This window comes from Punctularia strigosozonata (assembly GCF_000264995.1).
Source record: "Punctularia strigosozonata HHB-11173 SS5 unplaced genomic scaffold PUNSTscaffold_16, whole genome shotgun sequence".
Taxonomy (NCBI): Eukaryota; Fungi; Basidiomycota; class Agaricomycetes; order Corticiales; family Punctulariaceae; genus Punctularia; species Punctularia strigosozonata.
Window position 1 is genome coordinate 104894 of NW_006767448.1, and position 17164 is coordinate 122057.

The window sequence follows — 17164 nt, forward strand, 5'->3', positions numbered from 1 at the left end:
GAGCTTAGACGATGGCGAGGAACAGCTTCTGATATATTCAATCAAGTTTCCATTCTCCATCCAGGGTGTTACCATGCATGGCACGGATTGACCTGGGTTGTCGAAACGGACAAGGCCCAGAAGAGGAACGATGTTTTTGTGAGATAGGAGATGTAGTGTGAGGTATTCATCAATAAATTTCTACGGAATGATTTGACGTTTGATTTAAGAAGCTGGCATAACTTCCGAACGTACCTTCGTGCACTCATCAACGCTGCCTGTGTTGCAACGAATTCGTTTGATCGCAAGCGGGCGACCTTTATGCTGCACTCGGTATACGTCGGCATATCCTCCGTACTTCTCCGCGTTCTGACCCAGGAAAGTGGGGTTCATGTAAAATGATCCAGGAATGACTCCGGTGATTTGCACAATTTTTTGCATCAGTCGGAAGATCACAGGAATAAGAGACGCTCGGCGCGCAAGGGAATGGTGTTGCTGAAGGTACTGTCATAGCGACGGGTGTTCATCTCAGTAGAGTGTACAATTAGTGAAGCTCCTGCACTGACTGACTCCAGCTGGCACATAAATCGATCCGCATCTCCCGGTTGGATGTTCAAGGTTTCTCCTTGTACTGAGCATGCTGCGCCATGCATAGCGCGGAGGAGCTGTTTATCAAGAGGTGTAACACTTTTATGGAATATCAGTACAATAATTGTGAAATGTCCTCCTCAAGTAGCTCACGAAACTCGATGTTGGAATGCATCCGGCTCAAGTCATTCCCATAAAAAGATCGGCGATGAACTCTAGGCAGAGCCTTTCAGATTGATTCTAGCCAAGCTGAAACAATGCGTACTTGCTGTAGGTAGTTTGCAGACCGGCGTGGAGTCGACGTGGCAAGGGGTGGACAGTGAAGCGCGAAGCACAAATACAGTACTTGAGGGCCGGGAACGGCGCTTTGCTCCTTCGCGTGAGGGCCAATACATAAGACGGTCACGAGCGGTCACCGTGACACATTAGAAGACAGGGGGCTCGTCGAGCTCATCGGCTTCGTCAGACTGTTTTCGCTTTTTCGATACCGGCCGAGGCTTGGGCCTGGGTTTGTTCTGTTCTATTGGCAAGTCCGCCGGGTCGCTGGGTGTAACTGCTGCCCGGCGACGTGACGACGACCTAGTAGGGACCTTGGTCTGTCCCTTGGTGGTGGCATTTCGGGCAGCGGTGTTCCTTTCTTTCTTCTGCTTGGCCCGAGCTTGTTTCTGTGCAATGGCCATCGTTTAAGTCGGGCTTGAGAGCAGGTATGACTGATAACGACAACTATTGGAATATGGAAGAGGACAAGCTTGCGAGCTGGTCGCGTGCACTGCCGCGAACTCTTCGTCGTATACACAGGTTCACGAACTCGGAATATAACCACACATGCACTTCGGTAACTAATTCCTACATCATACAAACTTATTCCTGAAGTCCAAGCTCCATGATTGCTCATCAAACGGTCGATATACTCATGTGGTGTCCTTTGCACCGAGGGAGATCACGCTATCCGTCATTTGTCCAAGATTTCTAGCCTTGCATCTGCAGAACGTCAAGGGCTACGACTTTCATGTATGAATCATCTTGAAATTCGCCGTCGTTGTCGAGATATCGTCGATATCCTGTGGACGTGCCCGAATGCGACAAAAGTTGCGTTGGAGCACGACGCGCCATCACTTCTGCAAACAGCAGTAAACCACCGTGTGCAGACGTCGACTTGCAGACTGGGGCGTAATCGTTCCTCGATGTCTCCTCAAGCCAGTGTTGCATTACAGACTGCATACATCGCACAAGCCAGTTACGCTATCTCCCTTCATACGCAGCGGCATCCGTGAAGATCGACGGTCTCAATACGCCAGGCCTTCGAGACGCCTGCCACCCTCACTGAGGTGGTCCCGGACGGCACGCATCTCTGGTCGCTCAGCAAGTTCCTGCTTCCAGCACCGCTCTGTAATAGCCCATATCTCCGCATTGAACATACATGAACTCTTTTGAAGTTCAGCCTCGGTCGGTTTGATGGGGCGTTCGCCCTGGATAACCTTCAATATGACTTGTGCCTCGCGAGGAAAGCGGTAGAAGGGGACCCGACCCGTGAGAACCTGTTGGTGAACGAGGAGCTACTGAACGGGTCGCGACACCATAGCAAAACACGTTCAGGACTTACCTCATAGCACACACAGGCGAATGCATAAACATCGCCTGCTTTGCTGCAAGATGGAATCGCGCTGGGTTCCTCTGGGTCAGCGTCCTTGACATCAATGAGCTCAGGTGAAAGCCATCTGGCACTTTGTGACTGCGTCCTGGAAGTTGGCGTCGCAAAATGATTCAGAACCAGCGAAAGCCCGAAATCGGCGAGCCTGGGGTTGTCGTGCTCGTCCACGAGCACGTTGGCCTGAGAATGGTGGTCACGTTGACTGATCACCATACAGGCGGCGCACAATAGCTTACCCCTCGCAAGTCACCGTGCACGACGTTCTTCGAATGTAGATACGCTAGCCCTGTCGCAACTCCACATAGCTGAACAAAGAACCCTCGTCATCCAAGGATTTAACATATGTTATAAATAAGACAGTTACCAGCCGTTTAACCTCCCTTTGGGAGAGCTTGGATCGGCCGCGAGAAACTTTGTTCTGTATGTACTCCTGCAGGCCGCCTTTGTTCATCCATGGCGTCACAAGACAAGGCATAACTTCCAGCGAGTTGCTGAGGCCATTAATGCGCTGAGCATTGAGACTAGGGTCGGTATCCAAGAATTCCGTCAAGCCGAAGAAAGGCAGAATGTTCTGGTGCTTGAGGAAGAATAACGTCAAACATTCGTTCATGAAAGTCTGCATGATTTCATTTAATGTGTCAGCTCCCATTCCTGAGATATTGATATACCTTGGCCAATCGCTCTCGGTTGATGGAAGGATCTAAGTAGGCTCGCAACCTCTTCACTGCGACTGCCTTGCCTTTCCACGTGCCCTCGAACACATCAGCAAACCCTCCTTGCTTCGGGCGCTTCGTCACGTTCACATCGTCGAGGTATAAAGGGAACCGATTGGTGAAGATTGCCAGCTTTGAGAGAATCCGACTAATGGCGGGCATTTCGGGATGGTCGTGACGATCATGATTTCCGGTAGGTGGCTCTAGATACTGGGTTCAGGGCAACATTGAATCAGTCTTGTCACCATGAACAGTGTCTATGAGCACCTCACCTCCAGCAGGCGATCCATCAGTGCCGCAGCGGCGTCGCGACTGAATGTGCGGCGGTCACCTGCGACATGAGGATGGTCGTTAGGATAGATCTTCTTGAAAATGTTCACGTCCGGCTCAGTGATGCCTGAAGCTATGAGACCCTCATCATATCAATAGGAGCAGGACATACGAATTTCAAGGGTGCCTTGATCGTGTGCGCCTGCTGCGTTTCCCGTACGCAGCTCTTTGCACCATGACCCGAAGCTCTCGGCGCCACGGTGATCCGGAACAGGCGATTGCGGATCAAGACCACTAATTCTACGTTAACGCTGTGTAAGGAAGTGTGTTTTTCCAGGAGAAAGGTATGTGCGCACAGACTGAATCGGTTACCCATGGTTGATCGAGAGCGTTAGGTTGACGTGACGGCTGGAGGGAATTTAAAGACTTTCAGCGAGCGCTAAAGTGCTTCGCGAACTTCCTGCAAGACGGCGCCAATATACACCAGGACGAATCGTGGAGTTGCGGTCGCGGGTAATTGTTTGAAAACCTCGATGCCTTGATACTCGTAACGCGGTACCACGACGAACACGGTGAGCCGCAAACGGGAGTATACAGTGCTCAGAAGCTTACTTCACCCACCGTAATGGTCTGCCATTCGGATGCATAGTCTATGCTCTTTCCGCGTCTAAAAGTAGTATCAATACATTGAGATAGGTGCGGTATGCTGAGAATATCGTATCGGGATGGTGCTTGATGTCTCAATATGGATCCATGTCGACAGACACTCAGATTCAATACACGAGCTCGTGAGAGGTGTATTCTTGTTATCTATCAGAGGCATGTCAAATCGGGCGATATGAAGTCAGACGACACGACGACACCTTACTCGAGAAGTTCGATGGCGGCCAACGTTTTAACGCTGTGCCGTGAGATCGCACGGCGCACAGCCGGAGAGCATTACACTCACATGATACAAGCCTCACAACCGGCATTGGCGCTGCTGCGCTCTGATACGTCCATCATGCCCAACCTTGATAAGTGAAGAAGCATTCGCCTGCGCGAGCATGCATGGCATACAGTGTGCGCTCAAAGCTGCTGCCATCATGTAATCGAGTCGCTGTACTGATCATGCAGGGCTATCTGCGCTTGCTAACACTTGAAACCTGACAAAGAGAAAATGGAATGGCGCTTCGTTGCATCATAGGTCAGCATCACCTTCAATAGCGGGTTTTTGGGTTGGACTACCTACATATGCGGAATTCCGCTTTTCGCCGTTCAATTACCACGAAGTGGATATGGGGGCTGACTATATCAAGGCAGAAGATTACAATTAGTACAAGGGTTACAATGTGAGCCGGGGCTCGCTGTAGTAAGCCACGAGACCAGCCCGTAACTCCGTCCGATCCCATCGCGGGATGGTGTCAAATACTTGAAAGCAAGATGCACTGCGCTTTAGGTACTCACTCGCGGAGTTGACATAATAGGCAATCTTTCCAACCCGAGGCGGCAATTACAGCGTGCATGCCTTGGTGTCCGATATAACTATCCTCTGATTGAGTTTGCCTTATGGCTCTCTCCTCCTTCGGAGTCGTGGTGCTTGCCGTGTCGTGATCGCGTCGGTCCACAGTTTCGGGGTCCACCAGGGTGGTGTAGCTGATCAACGAGCTGCAGGCTCGATGGACATAAAATATGCCACGGGTCTAAGGTTTAGAATCGCACGAGGTACCCTCGCTATTACCGCGCTAGAAAACAGATGTCTCTGGATTTCTATCAGAAGGTCAGTTTCAGGGCTGCGAGCAACTGGAAGGGTGTATGATTATATCCTTGCTCTCGTCGCCTATCGAGTTTGTGTGTTGTATGTAAACAGGGCAAAGGGTAAGAGATCCCGAGTCCAACAGGTTTCCGAACCTTAATGCTGCCGCGTGGTTCTGTCTCATATCCGCGCCCATATAAGACTCCGATTAGCGCAACGTGGCAATGGCAGTAGCGGGACAGTCCATCATGAGCACGTAGTATCTGTAACTGCCACCTAGCCCGAGAATGTCCTATCAAGTCGATAATATAGACGCTGGAATTATGAGGAGCATAGTATGCATGTGCTCAACTTGTCTACTTGTAGTTGCAACCGGCCAATGCAGCTTCGGAGTACGATACACAGAAACACAGTAAGTGACTAGTACGGGTATTGCATGTCGATCATCAAGTGACAGAAAGTAACGGAGCTTTTTGAAGGCACTCTACGACTTGCGCAGCCGACGGCCGCTTCTCCGGCAATTGATCCCAACACTTCGTAATCAATCCCTCGATGTTCGCTGGAGGAAGGCCGTACGGGATGTTTTGTATAGTGTACGCAGGGCGTTCTCCATTCATGACTCGGAATATCACAGCGGCGTCGCGTTTAATAGTAAAGAACGGGGCACGCGAGGTATAGATCTATTATGACACATGAGCCAGTTCCAGTGTATTCCCTCGCTCCAGAGCCCACCTCATAGCAAACGCATGCAAAAGCGTACATATCACTGGCACACGTTGGATTTGAATTTGTCAAGCCAAACGACTCCGGGGAAAGCAACTCCGGCGAGGTCCATCGAGTGGATCCCTCCGGCTTTTTGCGGGTGGCAAGCATAGGCCACTCGGCAATCAATTGCGCAAGCCCATAATCGGCGAGGAGCGGGCACATGTTCTCGTCCACCAAAATGTTGACCTGGAATATTTGGGCGCTCAGTAACAGACATGCCCTGAGATGATGAACCTACGCCTCGGAGATCCCCATGGACAATTCCTGAGCTATGAAGGTACGCCAATCCCCTCGCCACGCCAAGAACCTGCGGAAGGAACACATCTCTTAGGTAAATCAATAGTCATGGAGACTTGTGGGGGCGTACCAATTGCTGTCTCTCTTGATCGGTAATATACGTCGCCTTGTTAAGAAACGTACGCAGGTTGCCATGGCGCATCCATGGGGTCACCATACATAGCAACGAAATCTCTAGACGACCAGATTCGAGTACACAATCCGACCAAAGGCCAAGAAACGGAAGAACGTTGCTATGATGAACGTGCACCCACACAAGCGACTCCGTAAGAAGAGCCTGCAAAACTTCAGACGTGAAGGATTGCCGACATTCAAGTACACGTACCTTGAAAAGTCCGAAAGTTTGGTCGGGCGTCCCAGACAATCGAAACCGCTTCACAGCCACTTGCTTCGAAGGAGAAAGATGCCCGGCGAAAACATCTGCATGCTGTCCATCGTACACGGGAATAGAAGACTCTATCTGAACTTCGTGTAGCATCAGGTTCTCTGGATATCGATCGAGCTGTGGCGCCAAGCTGTGTAGTACTCGCAAAGCAGGCCTCAGGAGTCTCGGATCTGTCACGGGTTCAGATTTGCTGGCAAGTCTCTGCGATGTCGACCCGTCTCAGATTACGGAGAAAAAGTATAGCATTCGATGTAACGTACCGTTTGCACACTCTCCAGCAACTCGACACCCTGATGATATGTGAGCTGGATCAAGTCTCCCGCAACTCTAGGAATGCCAGGAATATTCAACAGAGCTAGATTCGCTACCTCCTCCGAGCTCAAAGCTGTCAACGTACAGGATGATTATGCCTCCAAACCCTGACGGTCCAAACAAAGACTTACAGAGACTGCATGAACCACCCCCAGACTCACAGGAGTGTTGGATGCCTGATCGTCGACATAACAGCGAATTCGCGCTTAGTGTTTCTCTGTCCTCGACCCTTATTGAGATCATGCATAATCTACGGAGAACAGAACTCACATATTCCGCTGCAACGCATAATCCCCATCAGTATCAGCGCGCCTGCTTTCGAAGTAGACTATACCACTGTCTTCTGCACATTATCCATACCGGGAGGTCCCTATAATTTGTGTTACAACAGCGAAAGAACTCGAACACGGGTTTTCGTCTACCTTATGACTCGCCATGAACCTGAATCCTGACGACGAACGAGGGTCATTGCGATAAAGAGTAGGCAAGGTATTGTAGGCAGTGGATATCGCTGCACCTGAGGACGACGAACCATCTCGGTATGAGTACAAGACGATACGTACGAAGAATACGTCGACGTACCCATTTGTGTCGTTGCACGGAGGCGAAGACTCTTGTGGTGTTGAGTAGAGCTAGTGAGTCAGTATGCTAAGCGAGCGCTACCTTGACCAGAGAAACGCCCTCGAGACGAGGCTACTTTCGAGACACCCGATGGGCCCGGGGTCCCTTCCTTAAGTACGATGGGGTCTCAAAGTAAAGTAAAAATAACGTGTCCCCCCGATATTGATATGGGGAAGCCGTTGCCTGTTCCCTTCACAGTTAGTATTAGAAGGCGGACTCTGGCGAGCGTCTAGGAGGCCATGTAGTACTCCAGCCTTCTAATGGCAATGGCACCTCAACGTCATCATGGAACCCGCAAGAGATTGGGTCAACCTTTGAGCTGGCTGTACGTCGGTGCAGCCCCGTCTCCCTGTCGGCGGTGAAAGCAGGATACCATTGCTTCGGTCGCGCAATCCCCGAGATCCATTGGGAACAGCCCATCACGTTCCCACCTTAATCACGGGTCCGTGCACAGCGGGAAGCAACACGATTCCCTCGCCCAAAGCACCCGTTTTGACCGGGTACGTACGATTCCGGTATCTTATACACTGGAAAAAAGGCGGGTGCCCCGCGCCTTCACCTTCGCTTGCATTGCCATTGCACGAGTAGATCGCATTCTTAAAAAAAGAGTTTGACACGGTAAAAGCGCATCGCCACAAACTTAGCACCGCCACGGTTGCTGATGCTTACTAATTACCGGCATCCGAGATACCTGAGCAAGCTCAGGTAATAACGTGTCTACCGTGACGCGCTATGTACGGCTGCTTCTGTTGGCTGGTGCGCGTCGTGCACGCCAACAGGACGGCCGTGTGCACTATGAACTTCTCGAGATTCGTATACTGTAAGACACTGCTGCAGCTCGACCTATTAGCTCTTCCGCGATAGCCATTCTGCGGCTGATCGACTTCCCCGTCCTTCTCTTGCGCCCACCCTGCATGCCGGAACCCCGAGGCCCGAGGCCTGGCTCGTGTTCGCGCCAGATTTACTATGCATCCACCCCTAATGCAACATCGCCCCCTAATGCAACATCGACACAAATCCCTCTCCCGTCTCTCTCCTACTCAGCTGTTCGTCTCGAAAAAATCTATGTACTCTGAAGCATCTATACATACTGTATGCAAGAGCTGAAGTGGGAGCGAGGCTTGGTTTGGGATACAGAAAAACAATAGGACGGCTCGAGTGAGTTGATGCAACATGTCGCGAGTACTCCACGGCCTCGCTTCGCCGGATCGGTGAAAAAAAATCATGGGAATATTTGGTAGTACTCGTTACCTTGTTGCGTTCGTCCTTCTGGTCTTCACGAAGCTTGCGTGCTAATGAATAATGCAGGCTTCGTAGACGTCGCGGACGTGATCGTAAACAACTCCAAGGCCAATATCCCCCTCGAGACGATGCGGACCGACAGTGCGTCATCTCCTTTTTCGCGCATGCATGCACTTAGCTGATTGGTCTGCTAGATTACATGTACAAGCGCCGCTTTTTCACCCTCGTCCCCGTACGTCCTCCTCTTCGTTCGCCTCCCGACTTTAACCGAACCCTGACCATACAACATCTCGCAGGACTACTTCCCGACGTCCCGCATGCGCGAGATCGTTGACTACCTGCACGCGCACGACCAGCAATACGGTTCGTCTGGATTCTTCTTCACACCTCACAAGAGAACGTGGCACTGACATCGTGCTCGCTGCAGTGATGATGATCGACCCGGCAGTGGCCTACCTTCCCGATGAGCCTGACAGCGCATATGCCCGCGGCTCCGATAAAGGTGTCTGGTTTCTCTATCCAAACGACTCCTACTATGAGGGTCTTGTCTGGCCGGGTGCGTGCCTCTCCCCCCGTTATCCCCTCTTTTCCGGTTTCATTCTACATACCACCCTCTGTGTGTTCGACCTTCCCTATCGTTTTCCAAGCAACAGTCTCCCTATTGAATTTGCATCCCACGTTCTCTCTTATTCGCCACTCGATGTATACGCATCGAAACTAACGAAGAGTGCGGACAGGCGTCACCGTTTGGCCGGACTGGTTCAACCCGGACGCGTCTCTCTTCTGGACAGCCGAAGATATGATTACGGAAGCGAAGCGCGAGCAGCAACCGATCAACCATTATGGCGAAGATTTGAACACGCCACCATATCAGATCAACAACGCAGCGGGTGTGCTATCGAGCGAAACTGCCGATGTACGTGTCTTCACTCTCACAGACGTTCGGCACTAGAAACTGACATACTTATAGACTGACGTGACTCACTACAACGGACTTCTCGAGTATGATACACATCAGTCCTTTTCCTTCGACATTCTTTTAGTATGTTGTCTAACCTCTGTCATCCACGTAGACAACCTCTACGGCACCATGATGCCCGCCGCAACATGTGAGGCGATGCTCGCCCGCCGCCCGTGGCTGCGCACGCTCGTCATCACACGCTCAACGTTCGCCGGTGCCGGGGCGCGCGTCGGGAAATGGCTCGGCGATAATTTCAGCGCATGGTGACACTACCGTGTCAGTATCGCGGGTCTGCTTGGTATGACGATCGTGTACCAGGTACCCATGGTCGGGAGTGACATCTGCGGGTACGGTGAGTGCCCTCTGTGATTCTGATCGTCGAACAAGTATACTGATGTGCGTGCTCTTGTGAAGCTGATGATACGACGGAGAATCTGTGCGCGCGCTGGGCGATGTTGGGCGCGTTTATCCCGTTCATGCGAAATGTGCGTCCCGTTCCTGGAATCCTGTACAATGCCAACAAACATAGCTGACGTGCCACTGTGTGCCTAGCATAACGCAGACACGTCCATCAGTCAAGAGCTCTATCGTTGGCCAACAGTAGCGCAGGCGGCGCGCAACGCGCTCAACATCAGGTTTGCCACGATCACTACTGGGTTGTTATGGACAGATTGCTCACACGGGCGACAGGTACCGCCCACTCGACTACCTCTACACAGCGCTGCACCAGGCAAGCGTGGACGGCACGCCTGTCGCATCGCCGCTCTGGTTCGCGTACCCCTCGGACGCGAACACATTCGGGATCGACCTGCAGTACCTCTTCGGTCCCTCGGTGCTCGTCTCGCCCGCTACAGACGACGATGCGACCTCTGTCTCCTTCTACCTTCCGAATGACCGATTCTACGATTTCGCGACACTCGCTCCGCTTGAAGGCACTGGCGCGAAGGTTACACACGCCTTCAGGCGACCGACTTCGAGCTCGTTGTCGCCCCCGGACGGGATGGGCGCGCGACCGGGCCGCTCTACGTGGACGACGGCGTGCAGGACAAGGCGACGCAGGTGGGACTAACGTTCTCAAACAACGTGCTGTCGGTTAAGGGCAGCTTTGGGTACCTGCTTGGGGTGAACGCGCGACGCGTGCGGGTGCTCGGTGTGGAGAAGAAGCCGGTGGGAGCTAAGCTCAGGGTCAGGGGGAAGAGCAAGGATGTGAAAGTTACTTAGGACAAGACGACCAAGGTGATGGATGTCGACGTGGGGATTGCTTTTGATCAAGACTTCGAGGTCGGGTTATCGTGACCTCTTGGTAGGTAGAGGACTGGAGGATTGTCACTGTCAATTGTGTGCCCTAAGAGAATCCTACCGATGAGCGTCCACGCCAAGGCTCGGTAAAATGGACTGCCCGCGTGTATCTTGCGTGCTTCTGTTTTGTTGTGCAACGGCCGAGCTCGACGAATTTTCGCCAAACAGACGTAGTGCGGAACTGCGCTTTTGCACTGTGACCTCAATATGACAAGACGCCGGACCCTGAGTTTTGCTTGCGAGGGCATTGTGCTGCAATGCATACAGTAGAGTACAACATAAGAAATGAAATCTAGATTCCGTACAAAGCAGAGTGAAAGCTGCAGTGGAAGTAGAACGAACCCATCATAATAGCATAAACAGGTGACCCGCATAGTGAGAGAGCTATTGACACCACAATTCGTGCATGGCATTACATATCCTAGGACGCCATTCGCGGATGGCTGCTCGCCAGGGCCACCAGGGCCTAAGACGGTATCGTTTGTAGGAAGAAAGGCGCGTGTCTGATGCAGAGGGGGTAGAACAATTTCAGCATGATCAACGGATTGTCGAATTGGCTGATATACCATCAAGCCGCTGTAAAACAGCGCTCATTGTCGGACGATTATGGCTTTGCTGGTCCCAGCACTCCTCGATTAGAGACCATATCTTGTCCGATGGCACTATCGCGTAGCCATCGCACTTGACTGGGCGCCTCGGCCGTTGGCCATTGAGTACGCGGACAATGACGGTTGCCTCGCGACGAATCTCGTGAAAGGGCGGCTTAGTAGTGTAGATCTAAAATATTCATCATCAGCATAGAAAACCACGACTGAAAGCTTGTGGAGGACCTCATAGCAGACGCACGCGAATGAATACACATCACCTTCGCACGTAGGTTTAGAAGTCGGGTTGTTTTGCGACAGAAACCGCTCGGGACACAGGAGCTCGGGAGCGGTCCATCTGCCGCCCTGGTGGTTTTGCGTAGCTACCTGAGTGGCATGCTCGTTGAGAATCCTCGATAGACCGAAGTCAGCCAAACGAGGCGTTTCATCCTTGTCAATGAGGATATTTACCTGCATGAAAGTGAGAAGTATTCAAGCTCATAGACCAAACGACCCTTACTCCTCGTAAATCTCCGTGGACGACGTTCATTCCGTGGAGATAATTGAGCCCTTTAGCAGTCCCGTGTATCTGGATAGCGAATTAGAATGCCTTCTGTGCAGACGGTGCCCAAAATAGGCCGTACCAATCTCTCCAACAATTTCGACGACGGCGTGGTAAATCTTTGGAGATACTCGATCATGTTCCCATTCTCCATCCACGGCGTTACTATGCACGGAATAGGTCGAACTGGGTCGTCGAACTTGACGACGCCAAGAAGAGGGACAATATTTTCGTGAGACAGGAGATGTAGCGTAAGATATTCGTCGATGGTCTACCCCGCAGATCAGTTACCGGGGTATGGTACGCAATTCGACAGCTCACACTCACCTTTGCATACTCATCAGCGCGACTTGGTACATAGCGAATTCGTTTGACTGCGACTGTACTTCCGTTATGTTCAGCCCGGTAGACATCGGCATATCCCCCGTACTTCTCCGCATGATGACTCGGGAAAGTGAAATCCAGGTCCAATGATTCGGGAACCATACCCGTGAACTGGAGAAGTTTTTGCATGAGCCGGAACATTACAGGAATCAACAGTGCTCGATTAGAGCATGAGTGATTTTGCTGAAGGTACTGTAATAGAGAGAGCACTGCTTAGCATGGCTTGGTGAGCACAATGTAGAGCGAGTATCTGCACTAACTAACTCTAGCTTGTCTATGAGCCCTACTGCGTCTGCCCGATTGATCGTCAAGGTTTCACCCTGATCCGAGCACGTTCCATGGTGCACATCATTCAAGAGCCTTCTGTCCAGAGGCGTGACGCCTTGATAGTGAGGTAAGCTAGCGAGTTACATATTGTGCAGTTTGGTGGTATAGCTTACGGAACTCCATATCGTTTGTACCCTGCATCCGGTGGTCGTTCTTATAGCGAGATTGGCATCGGACTCTATATAGACTCGTAAGGACTGAACTACACTAGGCTGGAATAGAGCCCACCCTATTGCCATGGTGCACGAGGACCTTGCAGATGCAGTAGGTGGAGCGGTCGGACGCCAACGGGACCGATAAAACGCGTGGAACAGGCAAGAACACTGCGAGAGCACGACCGAGACACGTAGCGATCGAGCTCCGATTTACGTAACGGATAAACGGACCGATGGCGACAGAATTGAGTAGGTAGGTAGGTAGATATATTTCCGGCGCGGTCCCAATAGCGGAACAACCGGTTGCCGCACCGCACGGTCCGGGCCAGAGCCTGCTTCGATCTTCCGTCCTGAGAGTTCGTTCACTGGGTCCAGTCCACTCTGCCGATGACAAAGACCGCGCCGCTTACATTAAGAATATTGCGAACGCTGCGGCATATTTGCTAGTATTGCACGGTGATTTGTCATATCAAGTGGGTCTGTACAATCTCATTCTTCTAGATCTGCCCCGATGGACTCGCTCCTAACGTGCCTCAGATGCCGTCCGGCGTCAAGCGATCCTCAGCCTCCTGCATTGTCGGTCGATCATCGCTTTTGTGCTCCCAGCATCGTTCCATCACATTCCATGTTGTATCATCCGGCGTATAGGAGTGGCACTCTTTGTCTGAGGGCCTTCGGGGACGCTTTCCTAGCATGACTTGGCGAATCACGGTAGCTTCGCGATCGACGGCGTAGAAGGGACTTTGTCCCGTAAACACCTGTTCAGAGGTAAGGATCACATCCAACATCAAGCTCAAGTAACGGCCGCACTTACCTCGTAGCAGACGCATGCAAATGCGTAAACGTCGCCTTTGAAAGTAGGCTTGCTCCCGAGGTTGCTTTCGTCTTCACCAAATTCTCCGGGGTCCAGCAGTTCTGGCGCGTCCCATCGTGCAAAATGCTTCTGCGAAGTATTTGTAATCGTTGCCGCCTCATTGAACATGTGGCATAAACCGAAATCAGCCAGACGAGGACGGCCTTGCCCGTCTATAAGGACATTACGCTGACAAATACGATTACAGGTCTAGCCTCCCTGATAGGTACGTGATGATGCGCTACTCACACCTCGCAGGTCTCCATGTATCACCTTCCTGGAGTGCAAGTATGCCAATCCCAAAGCCACGCCGTGAACCTATGATACAGAATGAGCATATATCTTCCCGCACAACGGTAAGTTTTCTCACCAACTTCTCCAGCGCGGGCCGCTGAAATTTATCACGGCCTTTTTTTGCGACGTATTCCCGCAAATTCCCGTTTGGCATCCACGGTGTCACCAAGCACGGAAGCACGATCTGGTTGACCACGGGACCATCCCCATATTGCGCCGCGACAGTAACATTCGGTTCTGTGCCAGCGTAATTGGTCACCCCACAGAAAGGGAGAATGTTGTCGTGATTGATCAGAAACAGCGCGAAGGATTCGCGAACAAAGCTCTTATGTATGAAGTTGCGGACAGTCAGTACGTAGTACCAAGCATGAGATATACAACGACATGCCTTGAGAAGTTTTGCTGGATCCGACTCGGGATTGCTGTATGCACGTAGTCTCTTGATAGCCACCGGTCTTCCACAATATGTACCTCTATAGACATCCGCAAAACCCCCCATTTTTGCTGGCGAAGTGTATGCAGCATCCACAGCGAGGCTCAGAGGGAATCTTCCCGTAAACTCCGCCAACTTGACAAGGATTCGATGAATGGTTGGCATCCCAACACCATCGTTGTGACCAGGTTTGTTGTAGGACTGCTTGAGGTACTTCGATGAAATAAAATCGCGCCGTTAGGTTTCACGATTGAGTGTTCTGACAGAAGCTTACATTCTCCAAGCCCTCCATGAATGTCACTGCCGTGTTGCGATCAAATTCACGGAAATCTGATTCCACATAGGGACCACCATCCGGGTCAATCATTCCGAAGAGCAACACGTCCTGCTCCGTTATTCCTATAATCATAATGTATATCACACATATATTCATATATATATATATAAATTAAATGAGGCTCACGGATTCTAGTTGTCGTGTCCATGGTATCGCCTCAGGCTCTGCGGAGATGCTTTTGAGCGGTCCTAATTTATAGCTAGTGGTAGGCGCTGGAGTAATGCCAAAGAAACAATTTGGCGCTGAACCATGGTGCACACCTGTGATCTGTATCGGTGCGACAGCCTCGCAACGTGTGAGGCTGGTCTAAAATCAGTACAAATTGAATCACGGTAGAGATAGGATAATAGAAGCCGATAAGACAGCCCCAGTTACCTTCGAGTGCATGCCTGTGGCCGAGAATAAACACAACTAATGAGAAAATGCTAGGAAAGAAGAGAAGAGACAAGCGCTCGGAGTGCTAGGTAACAGACTCTGAAACCCGCAAAGCGGAACTTACTGGCACCGCAGGATCTATCTTTGTATGAACCACCCTCATAGACATTCAATACACTCAAGATATATTTGTTATCTGAAACACCAGGAGCGGTAACGTAAATATTGCCCAACATGACACATGGACCAATCAATGGCGGCAGATATGCGTCAATAAATAACGGCATTCAGATGCTCGGATCCTGTGTACTTAAAGTTCTGAGATAAAGAGCTACGAGCGAACTGCACAACGGAGAGGCAGCCCTTTCGGCCAATGTTCCACGCATGGTTGACATTTGCTGCATGTACTGACCAGGCTTATGAGCTGTGATGTAGTTGTCACTATTTACTTCTATGTGTATACCAGCGACAATTGATATACAATCCACATCCACATCAGGTATAATTTGAGGCCGCAAAACAAGTCTTTCAAATGGTGTGATCAACTTGATCATACCATCTTGCTGTAGCTTGTCATAGTATACTGCGTAATTAATACTGCACTGAGAAGTAAACTTAAAGGCCTCATTGGAACTGTGGAAAGTAGTGAGCGGGTGGTACAAGCATGGTTGATCTTCATATTGTTGCATCCGAAGGCATTCCAGCCGTTCCGTGTCAACTTCATCACGATGATGACCTTCATGAAAATTAGCTCCCGCAAAATGCATCATACGGACCGTTCTCTCGATGCTTCTGTCTTTCCTGTACGTGCATTGAGATCTAGAGTTAGAGTAATGGTCACGATATCTTCGTGGGTTCTTCAAACACGTTTTGGTTGCTGCATGGGAAACACGGATTGTGAGCTGTGCACGTCCAACACAATGGCTTCTCCCTCACTGCACTATATTAAATTGGCTGGGGTACACGCATTGGTACACAGGAAACCGACAGAGAACAGTGCAAGCACCAAGCTTGAGAACACCTATTGTCACCCTGGGTAGTATCTCACTATACGTGGATACATTGGATTTTATATTGCGATGCATCGTTTCATCCCTATGCGTTGATGTCGTGAAGCCTGTGGCAAACTTCCGCCATCCTAGGTCTTTCCTCTGGCTTCTGCCTCCAGCAATCGGTAATTAGTCCCCACATGCTGTCGGAGGGACATGTCGAATGACAGTCGCTCAGTCCTGGCCGCACAGGACGTCGGCCATGCACTATGGCATTGATTATTGATGCCTCGCGTCTCATTTCGTGGAACGGCACTTTCCCGGTATATATCTTCATGCCAAGGACTCAGAAACAGTCAAAATATAAAGCGGCATGAACACGTACCTCATAACATACGCAGGCAAATGCAAAGACGTCCCCTTTGGGGGTCGGATTAGAAGATGAATCGCTCGGAGGGCCTGAGCACATGCTCTCAGGATCTAGTAGCTCAGGAGCAGTCCATCGACCGCCTTGGTGATGCCGTGATAGCGCCTGTGTCGCAAGCTCGTTTAACATTCGTGAAAGTCCAAAATCGGCTAAGCATGGTTGTTCTTCATCGTCGATCAAGACATTAAGCTGCATCCATGTCAGCGACGCATCGATTATGTACAGTGCACACATACAGCGCGCAAGTCCCCGTGAACAACGTTCATGCGATGTAAATACGCTACACCTTCCGAAATGCCAGATATCTGCATACAGCTCAGTTTGGCGAACGCTTCGCATCTCTGATTATCTGGTCGAACACATACAAGATGTTTGAGCTTTTCAGCACTATGAGGGATTCCCATCCGAAGATAATCGTGCAAGTTGCCATTCTTCATCCAAGGGGTGACAATACAGGGTAAGGTAATTTCTGTCTCCGCAGAGGATGAAATTTGCGCGTCGGCGGCAACACTCGGTCTGTCCTCAAAGCGTGCGAAGGTCAATCCAATGAGGCGTAGCACGTTACGATGCGAAACCAGTTGTAACGTGAGGCATTCTTCAATTAATGCCTGATAACCAGTGTTTAC

The 17164-nt window shown here is 50.9% G+C and overlaps 5 protein-coding genes across 5 annotated transcripts; 1 reads left to right on the forward strand and 4 right to left on the reverse strand.

Moving 5' to 3' along the window:
- Positions 1 to 1853: 1853 nt before the first annotated feature.
- Positions 1854 to 3577, reverse strand: PUNSTDRAFT_138258 (kinase-like protein; the record flags this gene model as incomplete). Its single annotated transcript, XM_007387939.1, has 8 exons — positions 1854 to 2105; positions 2171 to 2398; positions 2455 to 2523; positions 2583 to 2834; positions 2887 to 3141; positions 3204 to 3328; positions 3374 to 3501; positions 3558 to 3577. 8 exons carry the CDS (start codon positions 3575 to 3577, stop codon positions 1854 to 1856), a joined length of 1329 nt encoding a protein of 442 aa, XP_007388001.1.
- A 1688-nt stretch (positions 3578 to 5265) lies between these two features.
- Positions 5266 to 7404, reverse strand: PUNSTDRAFT_92541 (kinase-like protein). Its single transcript, XM_007387940.1, has 12 exons — positions 7359 to 7404; positions 7278 to 7306; positions 7118 to 7212; positions 7030 to 7065; positions 6966 to 6973; positions 6827 to 6912; positions 6644 to 6768; positions 6324 to 6584; positions 6069 to 6275; positions 5940 to 6008; positions 5669 to 5887; positions 5266 to 5616 (listed from the first exon to the last, which is right to left on the reverse strand). The coding sequence occupies exons 2-12, from the start codon at positions 7279 to 7281 to the stop codon at positions 5383 to 5385; spliced, it is 1344 nt and encodes a 447-aa protein (XP_007388002.1). The 5' UTR covers positions 7282 to 7306; positions 7359 to 7404; the 3' UTR covers positions 5266 to 5382.
- A 1207-nt stretch (positions 7405 to 8611) lies between these two features.
- Positions 8612 to 10740, forward strand: PUNSTDRAFT_47289 (glycoside hydrolase; the record flags this gene model as incomplete). Its single annotated transcript, XM_007387941.1, has 11 exons — positions 8612 to 8699; positions 8753 to 8790; positions 8855 to 8921; positions 8986 to 9114; positions 9296 to 9474; positions 9529 to 9782; positions 9838 to 9871; positions 9951 to 10004; positions 10072 to 10154; positions 10210 to 10332; positions 10452 to 10740. 11 exons carry the CDS (start codon positions 8612 to 8614, stop codon positions 10738 to 10740), a joined length of 1338 nt encoding a protein of 445 aa, XP_007388003.1.
- A 615-nt stretch (positions 10741 to 11355) lies between these two features.
- Positions 11356 to 13992, reverse strand: PUNSTDRAFT_75951 (kinase-like protein; the record flags this gene model as incomplete). Its single annotated transcript, XM_007387942.1, has 3 exons — positions 11356 to 11595; positions 13645 to 13872; positions 13933 to 13992. Coding segments are annotated over 3 exons (528 nt in total), but the record flags the coding sequence as incomplete, so codon positions are not given.
- A 2225-nt stretch (positions 13993 to 16217) lies between these two features.
- PUNSTDRAFT_75918 (kinase-like protein) lies at positions 16218 to 16849 on the reverse strand (the record flags this gene model as incomplete). The annotated part of the gene is made up of 3 exons (XM_007387943.1): positions 16218 to 16442; positions 16497 to 16727; positions 16775 to 16849. The coding sequence occupies 3 exons, from the start codon at positions 16847 to 16849 to the stop codon at positions 16218 to 16220; spliced, it is 531 nt and encodes a 176-aa protein (XP_007388005.1).
- Positions 16850 to 17164: the final 315 nt, after the last annotated feature.

Bases quoted from the DNA above. Each gene is read 5' to 3' on its own strand.
- PUNSTDRAFT_92541 (XM_007387940.1), bottom strand. The intron at 6,585-6,643 runs GTACGTTACATC...TCGACATCGCAG, and splicing joins TGCTGGAGAGTGTGCAAACG to AGACTTGCCAGCAAATCTGA. The intron at 5,888-5,939 runs GTAGGTTCATCA...CAAATATTCCAG, and splicing joins TCCATGGGGATCTCCGAGGC to GTCAACATTTTGGTGGACGA.